This window comes from Actinia tenebrosa, unplaced genomic scaffold (genome assembly GCF_029948245.1).
Source record: "Actinia tenebrosa isolate PJP-AT-01 unplaced genomic scaffold, QUT_ActTen_1.0 PGA_scaffold12__29_contigs__length_12842862, whole genome shotgun sequence".
Taxonomy (NCBI): domain Eukaryota; kingdom Metazoa; phylum Cnidaria; class Anthozoa; order Actiniaria; family Actiniidae; genus Actinia; species Actinia tenebrosa.
The window spans coordinates 7433584-7452837 of NW_028292572.1; the positions used below are offsets into that span (position 1 = coordinate 7433584).

Consider the following 19254-nt stretch of genomic DNA (forward strand, 5'->3'; position numbering starts at 1 on the left):
TTATCGGTGCCCTCTTGCCATCTGCTAAAAGTTTCAAGTGTGTACAAGAAGTGAATCTTAAAACGTGATCTAAGCCAATGTTTCAACATCTACAAATACGACGCATGAAGACGTTGAAAACACTAGGTAACAAAAATGAAAATCTTAGATTACTAGTGTAAAATACAAGCTCTCCGATAGTCTGACTATTCTTTTTCTTTGATTACTACCTAGTTAAAGTGAACGGATTTCTGCGCTTGCAAACATTCCGAGAAAATTGGAATAAGATGTTTAAAACATTGTAGAAAAAATTGTAATTGCGTGCAGATTTAAAACGTATATGGTTCATTAAATGCATCGGAAAGGATGTAGTTTTTTGTTGTGCAATTTTAGACAAGTGATATGTTTTGACGGTCTTTGCGGGGGTCATCTTACTGATCATTTGTAAAAATAATCAGATGGTTTTTCGGCGATATCTTAAGCGTGTTATTTCACACTAAACAGACGATAAAAGCTTTGAAGAATGATTATCTGTTCGTTCGAACCCAGAAAACGTTCAAGAAAGCATTAGAATATCTTAAAATCATTCAAAGTGAATTAAACGATGGACATTCAGGAAATATTTTTGAATAACATACTAAAATCGTACCATTTACTGTACACGTCAATTTTTGTTTCAATTGCACAGGTTTAAAAATGTTTGTCTTCGAACGGTAGTCGTCCATCGTCCTTGACTGACAATGAATTCCTCTCTAGGAAAGGTTAGTAGTTAATATTTTTAAATATAACATTGCTATATTTTTCGCATTTTAATTCCGCTGTAATAACAGCTAGTTTATTTTTTGAGGAATTTATGTTAAAAAGTGAATTTACGGATGAAAGTGGTACAAGGCGCGCGGACTCAGAAGAAATTGAAATATTACTTACTAACCAGAGGTTCAAAGCTCAATCCAGCTTTTGAAAATTAGAGAAAATGATTTTACTTCTTGATTCAGTCAGTAAAAGTGGAATTCTATCTACGGCTTTTTTCTTCTTGTTTTCTTGGTTTTGAAAAGCAGTACTCTCTTGTTATAACACTATTAGCATCCTAAAATAACGTATAAATAAGATTTTATGTTGCCGTAGGAATATATATTTTTATTGATTACATTAACCCTAACCCTAATGCTGGAAGTACTCGTGTTGGAGGCGCATTTCTCTAAGTTTTCCTGGAATGAGGATGCTTACAGTAATGGCGGCTAGCTCTTACAAAAATATATAAATGTAAAGAAAGAAAAAGCACCTCGCTAAACAAAATCACCCAATCTTTTTCAACATATTGGCTAAGTATTGACAAGTATATTTTGGCTCAAAACAAAAAATCAGTTATCAGTTGACGGATCATCTTCTTTCACGCAAAGAAAATTAATGGAACGGAAAAATGTTTTTATCTAAAATAATCTAAAATAGATTCTTTTTTTTTTTTTAGAGAATTTGAATGAACATCCTTTGGTTAGCTATAGAAATTAAATGCGACATCGTTTTTATTGATTTCGCGATAATCCTTGTACCAAAAAACACATCTAGAGCAAAACGAAGATCCAAAATTTCAACATTTAAGTGTATGTTTCTTTATACTATACAAAAATACTCTGCATTCACTCTCTCCCTCCCTCCCTCCCTCCATCCCTCTCTCCCTCCCTCTCTCCCTCCCTCTCTCCCTCCCTCTCTCCCTCCCTCCATCCCTCCATCCATCCATCCATCCATCCATTCCTGCATCAATAAATAAATCAATACATATCTCTTCATCCATCACTCCATCAATCTATACCCCCCCCCCCCCCCTCCAATTTTTTAATCATCCGATCAATCCATGCCTTTTTTATTATGCAAATAATTGTCTATAGTGTTAAAAAGCAAGTCAAAAAAAGTTTGGTTTCAAGGACAATGAGTCAAGCACTTGCTTGGTTTAGTGAGTTATATGCATTAGACGTGAAATTCAAACGAACGAACGAACGAAGGAACGAACGAACAAACGAATGAATGAATGCAGCAAGTTTAAAAAAAAAAACGAGCCAAAGATATCGATAGTTTTCATGCAAGATTTACTACGTGGCGCACTAATGAAGCCATGGCTTTTAAGGAAACATTATTTCATTTAATTATAAGAACATTGCTTATTTCTTCTCTATATTATTTCATTCCTAACGCATTAACGAGATATAAATGATCTGTTATTTTGCCTTCGTCCCCCGATATCCTGCGCATTATGTGATATTCCGTCCATTAATCTTAATCTTTTTATTTTTTATCTCATATATTGCTTCCCGAATTATATATACTCTTCCTTTTATGCTTGTAATCGAGTAATGTGAGGAGGATTTTGTATAGAATCATGTTAGGTTTATAAAGTGTTGATTCAATGGCCTCTTAAAATCTCATCAGGGACTTCTACGTTCGTTCCTTCCTAGCTGGAACCGGCAGACCACTCTATTTATAAAAGGCTCTTTAAAATCATTTACTTTTAGCAAGAAACTATTTTTGTATACAATATCAAAATACTGTAAGATTGACCCTATCGTACTTGAATTCGCTGTGAGATCCAGCCAGTGGTAAGGTACCTTTGTATTTAATTCTTTCTTTCTTTCTTCCTTTCTTTCTTTCTTTCTTCCTTTCTTTCTTTCTTTATTTTTTTCGTTCTTTCTTTCGTTCGTTCGTTCGTTCGTTCTTCCTTTCTTCTTCATTTCTTCATTTCTTTCTTCCTTTCTTCCTTTCTTCCTTTCTTCCTGTCTTCTGACGACAAATTACGTCAAATAAGTTCCAAACCACATGTTTACCTTGAAGGTAAACAAATCGCACGTGTCCAAACAGCCAAAACCCTGGGGGTTGTAATCGACCAACGCCTGTCCTGGGCTGACCATGTCGATCATATATGTAAAAAAGTTTCATCAGGCCTGGCTGGCCTTAGACAGGTTCGTGATTACGTCCCCCAGGAGACGGCGATTGCAATATATAATTCGCTGATAACTCCTTGGTTTGACTACTGCGATGTGGTTTGGGATAATTTACCAAAAACATCAGCTGACAGACTCCAAAAAATGCAAAATCGCGCAGGCCGAATTATAACTAAGAGTAATTATGGAACTAGATCGCGCGACATTTTAATGTCTCTAGGATGGGAAAATCTTCAAAACAGGCGGAAGAAACATAAAGCCACAGTAATGTACAAGACTTTGAATGCTCTTGCACCTCAAAGTTTAAGAGACCGCTTTGAGTATCAAACTACAAAATATAATTTGCGGAAGGGAGAAAAGTGTTTAAAATTATCGAAACCAAACACTGAGTACCTCAAACGTGCGTTCTCCTATGAAGGTGCAAAAGCATGGAACTCTTTGCCTTCAGATATTAAGTCAGCTAGAAGTATAAGGGAATTTAAAAGAAAGCTTTCTTCTGTTGGACTCTCATAAACTTTTTTAGCTGTCTAAATTGTATTCTTATTTAACTCGACATTCTTGTAAAGCAATTTTTATATTGATAGAATTTTTTTTCGAGTATAAATAAAGTATCACTCACTCACTCACTCTTCCAGGGAGGACGGGGGGTCGAGGGGGAAGGAGGAAGGGGAGCCGTGCAGGGCGGAAGGACGCGCTTACGGTCCAGTGCTGCCGGTCGGCGGGAAGGGGGGTGCGTTCGTCCTTTCCGGTATGGACCGTGCGCTGTTCCTGTCGCCTTGGGCCGTGGATCTTTGAATTCCTTTTCCTTGCTTCTCTCTTCTTCGTCTTTTTCTTCTCTTCTTTCTTTCTTTCTTTCTCTCTTTCTCTCTTTCTTTTGTTACAACAAAATAGACCTTATTCAACTTAATCATGAACTATTAACCTGCATTTTTCAGTAGTTTTTTGAATGTGTGTACCATTTCGACCGTTTTAGTCAATTCAGGCTGATAATACATGGCTTTTCAATAAAAACATCGTTTTGTCTATTGTACAATCGCCAGATGCTGCGATCACAGACGGTTGGACGCCTCTCAGTCCATTAGCAGCATCAAGACTAATATACTTTTGTCAGGAGCTTCGTAACTAAACTACACTGGATTTTCTCTTAATGATCCAGTTAAAGTCTGTGATTTGAATAATATTGGTACTAAGGACCCACCTAAGTACAGCACTCAGCCCTTATTATCTAATGGATTCGGGGGAAGTCTTACGGATATTTTGCTGGTCTTTCTTTTATCCTATACGATATCAAATGAAACCCATTTTGCGTTATCTGTTGGGAGTGTTTGTGTGTCGAATGAATACGATATATGTTTGTTGATCTTGGAGAAAGAATACTTAAAAGATTTCCTGAGCACTGGTTCATTTTGATATAGTTTCGTTCAACTTCAAACTTAGAACATCGGGCGGCGTCTGAAATATACATACTTTTCTGACGAGCCAGGTAAAACGCTTTACTATTTGGTATAAATTTCGCATTCATTTTATTCCGAATTCTACATGGTATTTTTTTTCTTGTTTTTCAGACCGTCATGTCTAACAAAAGTCAGAACAGTTCCATTGATCTTTCTTATCAAGCAAATCTAACCACTACGTTGGTATCTTCAACTTTTCTCATTCTTATCATGATAATGGCGCTGGTCGGCAACCTCTTTGTCCTCTACGCGTTCAAGATATTTCACAAACTGCGTACGGTCACAAATTTCTTTATTGTATCTTTAGCTATCGCGGATATACTTGTAGCTTTGATGTCCATGCCAGTTTGGGCAACATATCTCATAAAAGGTCCTTCAGCAATCAAATATCTTTGGCTTCAACAGTTCTGGAGTTTCATGGATATCCTCTGTGGTGGGGCATCTATTATTCATCTTTGTTTTATCAGCCTCGAGAGATGTATTTGCATATCGACCCCATTCAAACACCAGGTTATCGTCACTACTGGGAAAGTCCAGATATCTATCGCATGTATTTGGATGTTTTCTTGTTCAGTAGCGAGTTTGAAGATAATTCTTTGGGAGTATCCACCGCCAATATACGAGTTAACAGTAACGATCTCTTGTTTTGTCATTCCCCTCATAATTATGACTATATGCTACGTTAAAATCTTCCAGAATGCGAGACATCAGATTAAAAAGATGATCTTCACCGTGGAAGGCAAGCCCAAACGTTTCCTTCTATCGCGTGAGCTCAAGGCTGCAAAGACCGTGGGGGTGGTAATCGGGGCATTTGTCATATGCTGGTGTCCTTTCTTTGTGTTGAACTTGGTGTATGGTTTGTGCAAAAGCTGCCGACCTCTACCTAATGAGTCTATATTGGTAGGCAAATGGATGCATTACGTCAATAGTGTGTTAAATCCGATTATCTACACTTGCATGAACAAGGATTTCAGAAGTGCATTCAAGAAATTGTTTTTGTACATCTGCGCATGCGTGATGGGTAAAGAATACCACGATCTCTTGACCGAACAACGATCGTTTTACAGCGAGCGAGCCTCATTTCGCAACCATTCTTGTCGAAGTGGTGCATCAGTTGCAAAGATGGATGATCATAACAGTTCGCAGAGATCTGCAGCTGAATCATACGTTTTGCATTCCAACTATAGCACTATAGACAGACAAAGTTTTATGTGATAGAGGACTCGACACAGGTACCCCAGTTTGTCTCAAAACTAATTTAGTAGCATAAGTCTCTTCCTCCACTGAAAACCGCAGACCAAAAGGCAAGCCAGGATTGGGGTAACTGTGGTGAAAATAAATATACAAGTTGATTGGATTTATTTACGAGCAGTAATTAAAATTAGTCGCGTTAAAAAATACCATTGACTGGTAATTGAAATTCACAAAGCCCATGCACGTGAGTGGTCACGTGAGCAGATGCTCATATATTGAGTAGCGCAGCGCAGTCGTGACGTCATAAAAACGAAGACAAAAAAGCGAAATTCGGACAAACAAACTTACAAGTTTACTTTCCGCAGATAATTTTCACAGCCGATCGCAGTTGATCTTAGTTTACATGGGTTATTATTGTAACTTTAAGTAAAAATAATAAAATCGGTTCGTATAATCCTCGTAGCGGTTAAACAGAATGCAATGTTTGTCCGAATCTTCAAGCTATTTTTAGAATCAGTGCGATGCGCTGTTGAATAGGCTCTTGGTGAACGCTTGCTAGGGGCTACCATGGTATATGTACAACCTTTAGCTCTGGTTGAATATAATAAAATGTATTAGGGAAAAAAGATCTTAGTGATAACCAAAAAGAGATATTTTCTTCCAATACTTATTTTATACAACCACTGTTATCCGATCGATCAGATAGAAATGTTATTCTGGATGAGACCTTTTAGCTTATATCCGCATTCGGAACGAGAAATGTGCAACACCTTAGCCATTATCTTGAATATTCAGTAATGATAAAAGGGTAAATTTTGCACCGTGAAAAGATGAAAGAACTTACTGACATTTCGTACGCTAGTCCTTCGTCGGAGTAAAAGAGAAAGAGGTGGTAGAAAGGAGTGTATATATGATAGAATAAGACAAAAGAAACCAATGAGAACAAGGTAGGCAAGGAAACGAAAGAAACAATACAAAGACAAAAGAGTGGGTTAGTTAAAAGCAAAGCGTTCATTAATCCCATTGGGACTAAGAGTGCCCAATAGGTGAATAAGCCGCATTTCTTTGGTCTTGCGACGATCATTGTTACCGTTAGTCAAAAAATTAAAGACTTAAAACAATGAAGTGAGAAAGAGAATGGTTAGCTAGATTAAAATGGCGGGAAACTGGTTTGGTGGGATCGTTATTGCGAATATCATAAAGATGATTGCGAATGTGATCACCAAGACGGCGGCCAGTTTCGCCCACATACAAAAGATTACAGCGGGTACATTTGATACAATATACAACATTAGAAGTGGTACAAACAAAATGGTCAGTGATTTTAACAGTGGATTTAGGACCGACAACAGAAGTGTGAGAAGCTATATGAAGACAAGTATAACAACGTTTGCGAGAGCATCGAAAAGTACCAGGTTCTTCGTCAGAGGGAAGAACTTCCTTGACTAAGAAAGAACGAAGATTACGATCACGTTTATAGGAAAAAAGAGGGCGGTTGTTGAAATTAGCAGAAGTGCGAGTATCGGAGTCAAGCAGAGAAAAGTTGTGGCAAGAGAAAATGAACAAAGAGAAGGAATTCCCCCTATACAGCCTTGTAACCATCATGTGCACAGTTTGATGCTATTTTTAAACCATTTATTTTTCTGCACGCGCATTTACTGCGCGCGCTATACGCTGTTTGCTTACGTTTTTGGGGGTTTTCCGCTATTTCGACTCTGTCCTGGATATGAATGTGCACGTCGAAAGCTTGGCAAATACGACAGAAAATTGAAGTAGTAATTTGTTCAACTTTCTGGAGTATTTTTACATTTATTTTCCATTTTTATTTTTTACTTTTTATTTTTTATTTTTTTATCTTGAGGGCAGAACATTCATGAACATAAGAAAAGCACAAGAAAATATTAGCAAGCAGTGTAGAGCGCGCGCGTACTATGCGCGTGCAGAAAATCAAACGATCAAATAAATGATATCATTGGATGATATTTTTAGAATAGATTCTAAAAATAGCATCAAAGTGTGCACATGATAGGGCACGGGGATTCCTTCTCTTACTTCATATTCTCTTGGTTGTGGTTAATAATGGGTTTAATGGAGTTATTAATAGGATGGTACGTAAGAGTGAAAGGACTGCGATCATTGAGGCTGGTTTTCCCTAGCGACATAAGCGACGGAAGCATAAGCATGAGCATAAGCATAAGATCGTTATGTTCTAGTGAAAATGAGTGTGACGGAAGCATAAGAAAAACAATATGAAGTTTCCCGTGCAGGGAACTGAGTACGAGAATTTGATTGGCTTACCACCTTGTGCTTCTGCATGTTAGCGACGGAAGCATAAGAATCTGGTTTTCACTAGCGACGGAAGGACGGAAGCAGAAGCAGAAGCATAAGAAAAAGGAAACCTGCCGTTCCTTCTGCTTATGCTTCTGTCGATGTTCTGCTTCTGCTTACGTCTCCGTTGTTTGATTTTCATAGGAACATAAGACATCTTACGCTTCTGCTTCCGTCGCTAGTGCGGAAAACCAGGCTTTAGAGGGACGATTGTGAGAAGTGAGAGCGTTGGTACGATCAATGGTAGAAAGTTTGCGAATGACGTGATCAATAACATGAGCAGGATAATTACGCTTAAGGAAGAAGGAACGCATCTCAGAACATTTAACAGAAAAATCAAGTCCATCACACACAAACGACGAAGACGAAGAAATTGCGAGAAAGGAATAGCGGAGTGTGCTTAGGTAAGAGGACGAGTAGAGTAAATAAGAATGACAATCAGAAGGTTTGTAATGAACACTAGTGCTAAGACGGTCGTCAGCCGGGGGTGGGGGGGGGGGGAGGGGGGGAGGGGGTACTCTTGCCCGTTTAGGGTAGGGATGTGCCGCTGAGCCCTCTGAACCCTGACCCTGTTCCAGAGTAAAATCGCTGAAATTCATACCCTGTTCATGAGCAAGATCGCTGAAAACCATAATCTGTTCCGGTATTGCGAAAATAGAAACCCTGTTCCAGAGAGAAGAGAGCGTGATTTCATACACCCTGTTCCAGAGCGAGCGCAATTATATATACCCTGTTCCAGAGTAGAATCGCTGAAAACCTTACCCTGTTTGGAGGCACGTACCCGTATAGCGAATATAGAGGAGTACTCCCCCCCCCCCCCCCCCCGGGGTCGTCAGTTAACACTGACCAAGATGTTAAGGAAAATGATTGATGTATCACTAACTTCCCACGTAAAGTCTAAGGCAGGGAGAAAAGAGTTAACGCGGAAAGAGATGAAGGAATCTAAGTCATTACGAGAACAAGTCATCAATACAATCATCAATATACCGTCATCTTTTCACGGTGTAAAATTTACCCTTTTATCATTACTGTTTCGTTAGAAACACCGACGCAGCTCACACTAGTTTTTAGCTAGTTATATCTTCTTGGATATTCAGATTTGCAAATTAGGACTTTTGATACCATATTTGGGTGTCCGACCAAGATTCTCTCACATATGATTTATCGAATCTGTCAATCAAACAATTGGGATGATCTGCCTTTATTTTAGTGTTGAGAGTTTTTCAAAGACAGAGGAATCTTGACAGAGAGTTTTGGAAGCTAGATATTAGGCTACATATATAGTTGAGTTTGAAGTTTGCAATGTTGGAGGACTTGAATCATGAAAACGCTTTCGTTCGCCAGAAAATAGATTATTTTGACCTTAAACAAGTAAATTGTTATTAATATTATTATCATCATCATCATTATCATCACCATCATTATCATCATCATCATCATTAATCATTATCATCATCATTATCATTATTCATCATCATCATTATCATCATCATCATCATCACCATCATCATCATCATCATCATTAATCATCATCATCATAATAATAATAATAAATATTTCTTATATAGCGCCTCTTCCATAAATGTCCAGTGGCGCTTTACAATAAATTCAAAACTAAATTATCCTAAAAAATACTAGACCTAAAAAAGAAAAATTAAATCAAGACCTAAAGTACCTTAAAATTACTTAACAAAATATTAATAAAATTGCAATAATATCCCTAAATAATTCCTAAAAATATATAAATAATCAAAAAGTGCTCTAGTTTTTGACGTGGCTTAAATAAAATCGCTATATACCGATTTAAACAGATGCGTTTTCAATTTAGACTTAAAGCATTCTAAAGATTGGCATAGTCTTATATTCTGTGGCAGGTCATTCCATAATATAGGCGCAGAGATAGAAAATGAGCGTTTGCCATACGATTCTAAGTTATAAATTGGAACTACTAATTTCTTATCTGATGCTGATCTTAGAGTACGCCTAGGTGTGTAAACTTCTAAAAGATCAGTAATATACTGTGGTGCTAATCCAGCTAAAGCCTTATAAGTAATTAGCAGTATCTTATACTTAATTCTTTCCTTGATCGGCAACCAATGTAGCTTGAACATTATAGGTGTTATATGGTCTCTTTTCTTTGTTAGGGTAACTACTCGTGCTGCTGCATGAGTCATCATCATCATCATTAATCATTATCATTATCATCATCCTCATCATTATCATCATCATCATCATCACCACCATCATCATCATTAATCATCATCATCATCATCATTATTAATCATTATCATCATCCTCATCATTATCATCATCATCATCATCTTCATCATCTTCATTATCATCATCATCATCATTAATTATTATCATCATCGTCATCATGATCATCCTCCTCATCATCATTAATCATCATCTTCATCATCATCATTATTAATCATTATCATTATCATCATCAATATCATTATCATCATCTTCTTCTTCATTATCATCATCATCATCATCATGAGATAAAGGAGATAAATAAATGATATTTAAAAAGTGTTTTCCACCCAGACAAATCGTAAATATAAATAATTTATTGGCAATAGTCGTGTTTTCATTCCTACAGCATTTTCTAATCATTTTAAGCATTGCGTTTGTGTTGCTGAGTGGGAAAAAAAGTTAGAAACCTTTTGAATATCGAAAAGCCCAATGTGATCTTATCGAACATGGAATGGCGTCAGCATATTATCCAAACTCAAGTGGAATCACAAGCGCAGCGAGATCAGCTTATTTGTGTGCTCTCTTATCGATCAGCGCACGAGAAATTAACAATTTGTGGTAAAAATGTTTTAAAATATGTGATTTTTTTATGTGAATCAAGGATTGGCTTCTAAAAGCAAAAGCATTGCGAACCCGAGGTTAAAGGTGTGTTTGTTGTTTGCGCCAACAAAACTAGGAGTAGAGGGTGGGTGTGACTTATATAAATGCTACGCTGGAATCTCTATCGAATCTAAACTTCAAGGTAAGTGTTATTAGATTACTTTTGTGTGGTAGGCGTCGCCTTCTTTCTGGGCACGTGTTCTTTCAATCCCGCTATGGTGGCTCTAGGGGTAGATGAATTGGGTAACTAGTCACCCCCCTTTAGAGTTGAAATAATAATAAAGATAAGGTAAGACCTTAAAAGGACGCCAGTGGATGGCTTTCTTGGTAACGGTCACCCTCTTGAATTCGTAAGTCTCAGTATATTTGTATATTTCTCTCATTTTTACAACAAAATAGCTTACAAAATAGCTTTCAAAAAACTAGTTTTGTTCTTACGAACCTCTTTAGTTTGACTATACGTTACTGAATAAATGATGCATTAAATTCATTGATCAATTAGCGTTTATTTCAATATCCTTTTATTTTTACCTGTTATAAATTAGAATCCAAAACAAGTTTGGGACTAACTAGAAAATTTTCCAATTCATAACCCGTAGGCTCTAATATCAAAAATGTTTCTTAAAACTATGAATTCTATTTTGTATTAATAGCAAACATCATCGTTGTTGGAAACTAAGAGCAATAGCATTTCTGGAAACTAAGACTATATGTTGGCCGTGCAGTGGGGGACCAGCTGCGTCTTGAACTCGACCTATGAAGCTAAAGTATAGATAATAATATATTAGTTTCGGTATGTCGACCAGTCTGGTAAGATAGAGAGTCTCTAGAGAGTTAACTCACAACAGAGATGGCAGCCATATTGGTGTACCTAACAAAAGAAACTAATGACAAAGTTATTGTCAAAGGTACACTAATATGGCGGCTGTGACGTCATGTCTGACAACAGAGATGGCAGCCATATTGGTGTACCTAACAAAAGAAACCAATGACAAAGTTATTGTCAAAGGTACACTAATATGGCGGCTATTACGTCATGTGAAAACGCTCTATTAAGGTTTATCACGTATATATATAACAGCATTAGTGATATCATTCTTACCTTAACAGCAGCGTGGTTTTGGATAACTTGAGTATCTGTATCCTGGTTGACACAAACATCGTACATTATCATTTATCATCCAGTTGCCCTGGCTCGTGCAGGTAGCAGTCAGAACAGTAGTATTCCTGGACTGTTGATCAGTACACCTTCCTTCAACTTGGTCAGCGCTTGAATCACTGAATGGCGAGGCAGTTCGTGCAAATGTCACTAGACGTTTTTGTATTTCTGGGCAGTAGTTGAATGAAACACGAACACTCAGAAGACTCAAGCAGGATCCTTGATCGTAAAATGCAAGGTATAACCCCTTACGTTTTATCTTTATAGAAACTTTTAACAGATTGAAATCCCCAGGTCGTGTTGGTCGATCTGGTACATTCGTTGGCTTGGCCTTAGCGAGGAAGTCAAATGGTGTTACCAAAGGGTTTGGTCTTGGGGAAGTTTTCAATGTTTGATAACCATAAAGTTTAAAATACTCTTTGCAGTACGTTTGGCCAGGTCTGCATTTGCGCACTGTGTAGTTAACTATAATGTCAACTCGTATAGCATCTTTTACGTCGATAAAGTCTGTTCGTAGCCAGTTTGTTGGTTCCTTGGTCCTCGCGAAGCTGTCACATACTGCGTATCGGTTTTTACCGTAACCAAACCACTGCAACGAAAATACCAGGAAAAGTCTAAATTACTACCAGGTAAGATAAGGGAAGAGAAAAACTGGAAAATTATCTTTGAAAAATAGACCTAATTCAATGTTTTCCAATTTCACACCACGTCTCATTCCCTAGAGTATTATTTCTTTGTTTAACTTTTGCACATGAGAAGACACATGAATATTCATATACGAAGAATCTTATCCTCAAGGGAATGACACGTGGTCTGTAACGGGCAAAACATTACGCCCAAGAGGATTTGGTCCATTGGACGTAGTATTTCCAATTTCAGACCATGTGTCGATCCCTTAAGAGTAAGATTCTTCGTTTAAGTTTTATCCACATCTACTATAGTCAGTCTAGTAATCTAGCATCTACTCTATTGAAGAGTAAAAGATTGACAATCAAAGGAATGCATATGGGTCTCTTAGCAATATAGCTGTCATTGTAACTTTCAAAAATTTAAATCCTTATCAGCAGAGTAGTATAACTCTAATTGCAGAGCTCGAAAATTAAAAAAAGAAAAGTTGAATTTTAAGATACTTTAATTTGATAATTTGTATTTTTGATAAATGTCTTTCACTTAATGACCTTATAATACACTCAACAACATTACGCGATTCTGATTGGGCAAGAGGAGTACCATTAAATTCCTTATAGTACACTCAACAAAATTACTCGACTCTGATTGGTCGAGAGGAGTACAATTAGAGCGTTAATTGTACTTCGTAGGAGTACCGAATTAAGTCGCTATGGCAACAAGGCCAAAACAACGTCAAAACAATTATTTTCTATCATTTTGTGCTTAAAAACCATAAATAAAATTTTAAAGCCGTAAGAACTAATCTTTTTTATGCATTTCAGTTGCACGATGGACTGAAAATCGGCCGCCAAATAGACAAAGATGAACGGCGTCGCTTCGAATTTTTTACTGAAATTTTGTTGAGTGAACTATAAACAAAAAATCACACGATCTTCTCGTACAATTTGGAATTAATAGACACTCGTAATGTTTTGAAGGTTCTTTAATTGCACTCGCCTAAAGGCTCGTGCAATTATAAGAACTTCCAAAACATTACTCGTGTCTATTAATTTCCAAATTGTACTCGAGATCGTGCGATTTCCTATACAAACTGTACTCTGTAGAGTCCCAATTAAGTTGCTCAATTTTGAGTGTATTATAAATAAAAAATTGCACAATCTTCTCGTACAATTCGGAATTTATAAATATTTCTGATGTTTTAAAAGTTATCAACACATATTTGAAAACATCACTCGTATACCCATAAATTCCGAATTGTACTCGAGATCGTGCGATTACTTATGCAAAACCATTTCAAGCACACAAAAGGATGGTGAAGGTTTGGTTGCATGTAGCATGTTGCATGTTTGATTGTATCCACATCGCCCATAGTACAGTTAGGCCTTGGTATGCAACATGTAACAAACCAACCCTTCAAGAACTTTTTTCTAGTTTAAATAGCTCTTGAAAAAATCCAAAAAAACGCATCAACAATCAATTTCATATGTGAAATCAGCTGATTATAACTTACACCTCCAGCTCCATATCCAGCTCGTCCACTGATTGAGAAATAGGCATTTCTTAGACCATCCAAGAGAATGTCTGTGAAATCAAGGAAAAAATTTATTAGTAAGTTTATTATTAGGAAAAGAAACATATTGGTTTTCAATTTTCTTTTTCAAGAGAATAGAACTCTGAATTATAAAGGACATCCTTCTAACTAGGCTCGCGAACTTTGACATTTGTGTATTTTTGAAAGTATTATTTTCCGCATGAATTGAAATGAAAGTTAGTAACCCGATTATTGATCAAGGAGCGCGAAACACGCAAATACTGTGAAACAAACCTCAGACAAATATGTTTAATTCCTTTTTATTCAAAAAGACATTACACCAATTTAATGATTTTGTTTCTATAATATTGGCTACATACAATTCATTCTTATTTTCTCCCCGTAAAGAGCCTATACTCTATATTACGCCACTTTAGCGTCTGCATGGGTTAGAACTGTCCCTTCTTAGCCGTCTACTTTTATGCGCTTTTCATCGAAAAGTAAGATGGCGGAATGGAGAGACACTTTGAATGCGAGGAACGTTTGTCTGCTGTTGCTGTTCTAATAGAGAGTTTTAGATTGACTTTTTTTCTCCCCGCAAACGTCAAACGTGACCACGTTTTCATCGTTTCCCTACATTTCACTTAACCTTTTGCAAACCTTCTCACCCAAGACAAATATTCTTTTGTTTTTCTGCTACTTGGACTTTTTTGCAATTCTTTTAAAGCTATTTAGAATGATTTTTAAATGATCAACTAACGTTACACGTTTGCCGTTAACGTAAATCTAAAACTATCTATTATCTTATCGTAGCTCGCAGAAAAAGATTTAAAGATTGTGGGTTTGTGCTTTATTCCTTGACTTTGTTACTGTGTTACCAATTAACTGTTGAAATACTGAATATGAGCAAACAGGAATTAAGCAGTCGTTGCTTTTAAAAATATATATATATCAGTGCCAAATTCAAAATTATGTGCCTTAAAAAATATACGGTGGGAATCGAACCCAACGAAAAAAAATTTTTTTTAAAAATTCGATCCCACTTTGCCATACCCCCGAGACATCCGCAGAGCTGAGGCGTCGTATGGACTTCGGACCTGACGGCGATTAAATCCTTCTGCCCTTGGGTGTACGAATTACGCAAGAAAATGTTCTAGCCGAAGCATCAGGGGAGAGACCAGCCGGCCCCCAGACCATATCGGCTAATCCCTTGCATCTCTGCCACGCACGGAATCGGTGAATAAAATGATGTTAAAAAGTCTAGTCTATTCCGCGCATTGTTTTAACGGCTATTGTTATGCTGATTCACCTGAAACCGTGGCCCAGTGGGAAAAGCGTGCGCTTCAATGACACTGAGTCAAGCCGGTTGAGCGAAGTTAGTACCTGGATGGGTGACCTGAAACTAATACTTTTTTGGCAAGATCTTATTCGTAAATTTCAGTCGCACAATTTGTTACATTGCGGTATTCTGCCTGGAACAAAGAATTGCTAAACAGCAAAACAAATCGAAAAACAAGTAGAAAAGTAAATGTGAGGAAAAAAAGTTATTTACCGGCCATATTAATTATGAGTCGGTCCGGAAAAACTGGGCCACCTTGACATTGAAAATTATACTTCAAGACCGCTTCCGGCAAGGTTTTTCTGTATCGGGACCTCATGGTCGGTGCACGTGTCTACCATGCGAGCATGCAGAGGTGATTTTTCTGTTCTGTATCCGTCTCGTCCTTTTAAACCGACAGATTTATTTTCAAATATATACACATGGCTGAATCTTTCCTTTTTTGAAGCACTGCATTTTTGATTCCAGCACTCAACATGGACGGACTGGAGTTCAGCGAGGATGGTTGGTTTACAGGTCTTATATAACTCATCTTCTCCAGCAGCTTTGTCGGATGCTAAAAAGAAAATTGCTTTGTTGTTGACTTCACCTATAGTTCATCTTGGTTTGATGTCAAGTTCATCCATTTCAAGGTTAAGAGAGTATGTAATGTTTATTGCTCACCGTGTTCTCCGTGGTGTAGAGCTCAGATAAATACTCGATCCATCTTTCAATTCCATTTGCTTATCATTTCTCATCAACAATTCTGACATTTTCTGACCTGATTAGGACAGTTTGACTTTCGGAAAATCCTATAGTTTGTTAGGGATGGACCAAAAGATATTTGAAGGGAGAGGGGGATTGCAGAAATTTTGCTGCACGACTTTTTTTTGGCAACCACTTCTACACGCAATTGTTTTGTGTTTGCTGGATACTTCTTTACTGAAAGGATAGGTTGCGCGATGTTTTTTCGTAGGTAAAGTGCTTGCTTGATTTTTTGGGGGGAATTATTGCCAACCCCCTCCACAATTATCATAGTGGCCCTGCTTTAGCAACAGTTTGGATACTCTCACCGAAGCAAATATTTAATAGCACACAGCAGTTTCCTTAATCAGACCTCTTGACATGCACAGCTTTTAAAATTTTTCTTTGCTCAGGGTATGGTCTTTCTTGTGGGCTGTTAGCACTACTCGTTATTTGGCTTGCTATTACAGCTACTCGGCAATATATAACTCTTTGCATCAAACCAGTCTTCATTTTTGCGTTTCTTTTTACCAAACGCTTCGAGGGCTGAATCCTGCACGAGCACCTCTTTTTAAATGTGGCATCGCTGATCGATAGTTTCATCACGTGTATGTTTTGAAAGTGCAGTGACGACCAATCGTGACGACATCTTCTGTAAAGATCTAGACATTTTCTTTATCTTTCATTGCTATGATACTGAACTTTGGTATTGGTTTTGCCTGAAGCATGATGACTTTTCTTGAGTTAATTCTGCTTTCAACGTGGGAGTGGTGATTGGTGTTGCAATCTGATATGTTGACATGTTCTTGCGTTAAGGCCAGATTTGATACCAGCGCTTAGAACTTGGATGCATCCATGATTATAGATATTAATGTATTATGAATGGATGATGGATGATGGATGGTGGATGGTGGATGGTGGATGGTGGATTGTGGATGATGGATGATGGATGATGGATGATGGATGGATGATGGATGATGGATGATGGATGATGGATGGATGATGGATGATGGATGATGGATGGATGATGCATGATGCATGATGCATGATAGACCAACGAGCATCTATAACCGAATGATCTATCTTAGCTCAGCGTATGCCAATGTCTTTAACCTTATATACGCACATAAGTGCTGCTAGGGAACGCCATGTTGACGGTGCTCAATACCTGACTAACGTGTTCCCATATTATTTTACCTTATTTAGATTCTGGCAATTCATATTAACCAATTGATAACATCTTCTTGTTGAATCTTAGGCCCGTGTTTCCTAACCTAATCTATGAATTAAGTACAGCAAAAGGGCAGCATATGAATCAGATGTCGCTCCAGTCTCGCATAATGCGGCAAACGGTATCGAACTAAACGTGTCTGCCGTACCAAACTGATTCTTACACCACTCTTTTGACGTTCGGCACGACCGTCCTAACTTAGTGCGCCGTCTGAATTCGCAGTCTCTCCAAAACGATTCCATGTCGTTAACTATTCATAATTTGATAAATTTGTATAAATGTTTCAAAATTGTGTTTAGAATAGTAACGAAAAATATTTTATATTGCAGATACAGTTGAACGAAGGGGAAAGAAGGTTAATTGATTTTTGTATTTTCAGTATAACAGTATCAATAAATGACCATACCTGTCTCTGATAATGCAACTCCACAGAAACACAGGAGAATCATTAAGCAGATGAGTCGGGGCGACTTAAAGGAGTTATAAGTCAACCTTGTATCGGTCAAAAACTGTTCTCTGTGTGATAGTCTGATCTGTGTGCAGCACAACTTTACTCTGGTTAAGAGAGACTGCGTGTCAGCACTATATCTCTTATTCTAGGCCCCCAACATGGTTGCATGATTATATATATAAACTGCGATTGGCTGCTTTACACGCGTTTTTATTGGTCCGCCAAACTTAAGAAGTTTCTGTCAACTGATGAATATAGCGATTAGGCGTGGCATTCAGTTCTAGAAGATCTAACTTTGGTGTAAGTTTCATTATTTTAAATATTTATGCTCTGTTTGCTTCCTGTGTCACACTGTGTCTCATCACTTGCTGGATTTCGATTTGAGGATGTCTGTTTGTGAAGATAATTCTCGGTACTTTCACCTGCAATTACCTAATTGAACTACGTCAAGAGATCATCAGTCATATCTATGCTCTCTTGGTTACGACATCGGCATCGCTCATTCCAACACATTTCTGTGCCTTAAATTTGGACGCGAGATATTGTCGTCAGTATTTTCTTACTGTTGTCGTATTTTCACCTCGATTGGGTCGATTGAGTGTCGTTTCCCTTACGTATTTCATGCAGCGCTATTATGTGCTCACTCGATACCACTGACGTAGTTCGACAATGGCCCGGCTTCTAAAGCCTCGACCTCGAGGAAAAACGACCTGGTTTAAATGAATGTGTTTTTTTTCAGATTTAGAAACGTCGTCCCCGATTACTTGCGAAGATCATCTAGCCAATCAGATTCAAACATTTGCCTATTCAACCACAAACAAGTGATTCAAAAGTTTAAAGGCGTTAAGTTTAGTAGAACCCAGCATCAGAAAAAATCTGTTAACATTTGGTCAGCTACGATTTCAAGCTCACGCCCCCTCATGTGAGCCCATACAAATTATGTCTCAAAAACACGGTTTTTGGATCTTTTCTCAAAATAATGACTATCTAGGCAAAAAACAGAAGTGGATTCAGTTAATTCAACTATTCACGGACTGTATTATATCATTTAGATTGAATTCTATTTAAAAAAACCACCGTATGTTTTGAGTTGAATATACGATATTGGATGTATTTTACAAGAGAAAATGCATGACATAACTGGGGTCAAGCTAGAAAATCGTCTCTCCTTGATATAAAACAAAACCTGTCAAAAAAAACAGAAGTGGATTTGAAAACCCCGGACTTTCCTGAACATCTTTGTATATAATTCATAGGAATTTGTTAAAATTTAGAACCGTATTTGTGCTGATTTTATAAGCTCATACTATCTGTTGGCCTATACATTGGCCTCTTATGGCTTCTTAGGCTTCGTAGTCTCGAAAACACGCTAACTACAGTAGTTCGCGAAGAACAGAAGATTTACAGGGTCATTTTAGGATGTTGTGTCATGCAGTTTACTTG

General features: G+C 37.5%; 2 protein-coding genes across 3 annotated transcripts in view; one reads left to right on the forward strand and one right to left on the reverse strand.

The window, feature by feature from the left end:
- The window catches only part of LOC148912167 (beta-1 adrenergic receptor-like), a 10872-nt gene extending 4191 nt beyond the window's left edge, over positions 1–6681 (forward strand). The window contains exons 2-3 of one of the 2 annotated variants that reach the window (XM_031711045.2): positions 668–740; positions 4478–6681. In XM_031711045.2, coding sequence (XP_031566905.1) covers positions 720–740; positions 4478–5581 — 1125 coding nt within the window. In that variant the 5' untranslated portion in view covers positions 668–719 and the 3' untranslated portion in view covers positions 5582–6681. The remainder of the gene's footprint in view (positions 1–667; positions 741–4477) is intronic. The other variant, XM_089028568.1, reaches the window with a different exon arrangement.
- A 4552-nt stretch (positions 6682–11233) lies between these two features.
- LOC116301878 (ephrin type-B receptor 1-A) lies at positions 11234–17937 on the reverse strand. Its single transcript, XM_031711040.1, has 4 exons — positions 17767–17937; positions 14047–14117; positions 11850–12495; positions 11234–11509 (listed from the first exon to the last, which is right to left on the reverse strand). The coding sequence occupies exons 1-3, from the start codon at positions 17807–17809 to the stop codon at positions 11851–11853; spliced, it is 759 nt and encodes a 252-aa protein (XP_031566900.1). The 5' UTR covers positions 17810–17937; the 3' UTR covers positions 11234–11509; position 11850.
- Between the last annotated feature and the right edge of the window lie 1317 nt (positions 17938–19254).